The sequence below is a fragment of the Papilio polytes genome, unplaced genomic scaffold (genome assembly GCF_000836215.1).
Source record: "Papilio polytes unplaced genomic scaffold, Ppol_1.0 DF823923.1, whole genome shotgun sequence".
Classification (NCBI taxonomy): domain Eukaryota; kingdom Metazoa; phylum Arthropoda; class Insecta; order Lepidoptera; family Papilionidae; genus Papilio; species Papilio polytes.
In genome coordinates, this window is record NW_013525281.1 from 6666082 (window position 1) to 6670192 (window position 4111).

Below are 4111 nucleotides of genomic sequence, written 5' to 3' on the forward strand. Positions count from 1 at the left end.
CGATTGTACTGGCCGAATGTACACTGAATATAACACATTGTCAAATTCAATGCCAAATGTCAAATTTTCTAGATGTGCGTAAATCAGTCCAAAGAATCAGCTTGTCAGCTCACATAGCGTATTGGGGTGTTGAGCTGCGGTTCAACCACTAATTTACTAGTTCATGGCTCAGAGCGATATCTAATAACTGTGCCCCGCAAAGTACTCACCATTATCATCATCGGTTTTTCTCTGCCTACTGTTGTACATAGGCCTTCTCAAAACACATTCCACAAAATGCAGTCCTCCGTTTTCCGCATTCGCGAAGTACTCGGTGACTTGTAACTTAGTAAATCATACTTGTACGCAGGTACTAGTTGATGTAATCTGAGGATAGTTCACTGATCTACTTCGCCCATGAGAACAGTGAGCTGATCTGTAGATCATTAATTTGGCAATAAATGGCAATGGCTAGTTGTAGTAAGACAGTGACATTGGGTGACATGTGACAGTGGTATCATCTGACCAAGAAGTTCTTTGGCGCCACTTGCGCATCCCGCAATCGCCTGACAATCCCGCACAGAAATTATAACTCACAAAAATTCTAAATAAAACTTTCACAGTTCTGAGAATTTTCTTTACTTTCACTGACTCGAGAGGGTTTTCTAAAAAAAAAACAAAAAAGAATCAACAATGTATGAAAATCAAAAATACTGTAATCGTTGTGGTTAAACTATTTCAGCATCTGAAACTGCTGTTTACTGTACTATACATTATTTGAATAGTTCATTAAACCATAAGATTGTTTAGAATACACTATATTATAAACAATTTCTAGATGTAGCTGTTGCAAAAAGTTTATTATGCCTAATTTTCGAAGTATAATCAATTTTTTTAATAGGCAATCCAAATAGCGGTTCCAGAGTTTTATTTTTTATTGTTTTGTCTATGCTTAAAATGTCTTTTACGAATTTGTAGCGATGGTGGCTGGCTTCCTTGCAAACTTAGCGTCGTAATTTAATAGCTTTTTCGAAATTAAAATTCAATTGTTGGTCGTGTAACGATCCTAGTAATAGTGTTTTAAGTGCTTAAGAAGTTTCATAACTAATAGGTAAGTGAAAGTCTCCATAACTATCTCTAAAAACCGCGCTACCGGTGCTTCTACACGTGGTTCGAAAACTATACCGCGTATTTACTTTACCAACGTTTTCAATGCGAAGTTTGATCATGAAGTGTTTTAACGCAGTTTCATTGAAAATTAACCAGTTTTAATTTTACTCGTTCATGAGCTTAGGTTGTTTGATGAACATGGTTAGTTTGACAGTGGTTTTAAATCGTTGTGACACACATATCGAAGATGAATAATTGTGAAACGTGTTGCTTCAGCATTAAACTACAGTTTAAGATGGTAAAAAAGATAATTGAAATCTTTTTATCGCACTTCAGTTGCAAGATTTTATGTCGGTCGTGGCGTGAAGTCAACGTTTCTTTTCTGTGCACATAGCTATGTACAAGTGACGCATCACCACCGTGAACTTCGTGTGGGAAAGTTTAAATTATCATTGTCTTATGTGCTTCTAAATGACTAGTTGTATTGAAGATTTTTACTAAAGAACTACACAACCTTTACTTCACTAATTAATGTATTGTGAATGTTTATTGACAGAATATTGAAGTAGGCAAGAAAAAAAAAACATAAAAAAATCGGATATTCGGCCAAACTCATCAAAAAGCAATGTCAATGATCTATAAATGTGGAAAGGGCTTATGAATAATGAGATTTTTAGAATGATATCTTGTTTCTCCAACTACTCTTTTTTTGGAGTTGTTATCTACACCATGTGTATTTAATTGGGTGATTTCATAAAATTAAATTTTACATTGATTTAGTAAAACCTAAAATTTACTCAAATTAGTATTTTTAATTTTTATTGATAATGCTAACACATCTGTATGTGATAAAGGTTCATTGGGTATTTTTTTACCTAATGACTAAAAATCAGTTATAGGTTGACTGTATTATGCACAAGTGGAGATCCTCCAAGTCATGAAGTAGCGGCCAAGATATTAACCAAACTTTTAGGTAAACCATCATATACTCCCATTTTCCTTGATTTTGTTTATGTCACAACATTCCATTGAATTACCTACTTCAAATACTTTAATTTTAATATATACATTTAGTAGAATTTTACGACAAAAAATAAGAGTTTTAAAATTGATTACATAACTCATTGTAATATAAATAGAAAATAATATCAAATGTATATCACCATAGTGATAATTTGAGTTATCTGACCTTCAAAAGACCTGTGCAGAGACACTGCAACAAGGTTATGTATGACAAAAGTTCGTTACACCTGCATATTGGTAGCAAAACCAGTATCAAGACTTTCAGTGCAATCAACCCACTGACCTAGAATGTGAAGTGGTTATGTTTTAGAAAGCAATTGTGCTACACCATAGCCCTCTTGTTATACTTTCAAAGTTAAATATTGTTATTTAATATTTGTTTATTGTTACAACTTTTTAAAGTATTTAATTATTATAAGCAAGTTTTAGCATAGCCTTGTTAATATTTTGATATTTGAGTATATACAAACCACCAACATTCACAAAGTTAGACATCAGAACTAAGTTACAGGTAAAGCTTGTGTGTCCTTCGAGACTGTCTTCATCTATGCCAGATTTGAGCGAGATCTGCTGAGCCATTTAGGATATACAAATGAACAAACATCCATCCATATAAACATTATAATGTTAGTAAGATTACAATGTCTTTTTACAATACTTTGAGAGTAAATCATAGTAATTGATTAAACTCAGTGGAACCGAGGTGTGAAATAAAAGTCATTGTTACTGCCTATTTTCTCTGCATACACTTTCACTAAAACCATTTAATGTTTATTCATAACTTCATGTTGCTCTGAACAACTCTCAACTTGCATATTTGTATGAAAGTAACTCTTATATTAGATTTATTGAACAAAACAATATGGTTACCATTATCTTTTACTTATGTAATCAGTGTAACAATGATTAGTAAAATTATTTTATTGTAAATTTTACATTATGTGCTATGTAAATTCTAGGCAAATGTACATGTTTACATTTTATCATTTATCAAAGCAAAATCACAAAATTGTCTTTGATAAGCAACTGTTTTAGTATGAGATTTAGTACAAAAACTTTTGAAAAATATACCGCACGTATTGATGAAATACTCAAAAAGGATAGCAGTAAAAACAACCAAAACCAACTGCATTAACTGATTGTAGAAAAAACAAGACAGGTGTTAAGATCAAGCTAAATATGTGACTATGGTCTTTGCCCACCCCTTTGGGTTATGGGCGTGATGTTGTAAATCTAAATCCAAACAGTATTTAGCTATTTATAGATCAAGTTGTATTATAAGCTGTATATTTTATTACGTTTCATTGAACAAATTCAGTGAAGTAAAAACATCGTAACATCGTCAATTGGTTTGCATCTCCGTCTTTAAATTTCCCCCTCTTATGTCCTATCGTTTGTTGGTACACGGACCAATTGGTAACAATCAGTCATAGCTCGCCGTGATCTTGTTCCCGTGCGTTATCACCGCCGAGGTTCAAGACGTCAACTGCATACTATAAAATATACGTTTTCCACGTGTGCGTTACACAAGCGTTTGTAATACATTTTACGTTTTCGTTGTGCGACATACGCAATACGCGTAAAACAAACTTTTACTAATTGATTATGTTTAGTTGGGTAGTTGAACAAGGCATAATAGAAAACGTGTTTCGTAACGTGTTTGAACAGTTGTATAGCTTCAGTTTTCCTACTCTAGTTAAGGAACGTGATTATTCTATTAAATTTTAACGTGACGTAGTTTTTTCCAATGACTTTATTTCTAATAGGATTGCAAAATGCTAGTTAGAGCATTAAAGCAGTAATTTTATAACATTAATATTTAAAAAAAATGTTTTTATAATATTCTTTTAAGGTATGAACGATTCGAGAGCTTATCATGTGGCAATGTTGTTCCAGCAATGAGTTCGAGCGTGTGCTACAAGTGCAACAGGACCGGGCACTTCGCCCGCGAGTGCACGCAGGGCGGCGGCGTCGCGTCGCGCGACACCGGCTTCAACCG

General features: G+C 33.5%; 1 protein-coding gene across 1 annotated transcript in view; it reads left to right on the forward strand.

Moving 5' to 3' along the window:
* Positions 1-931: 931 nt before the first annotated feature.
* LOC106102497 (CCHC-type zinc finger protein CG3800) overlaps positions 932-4111 on the forward strand; it is a gene marked incomplete in the record, with an annotated part of 4836 nt that continues 1656 nt past the window's right edge. Inside the window, 2 exon segments of the mRNA XM_013281995.1 lie at positions 932-1090; positions 4009-4111. Of these exon segments, the coding sequence (XP_013137449.1) occupies positions 4011-4111 (101 nt within the window).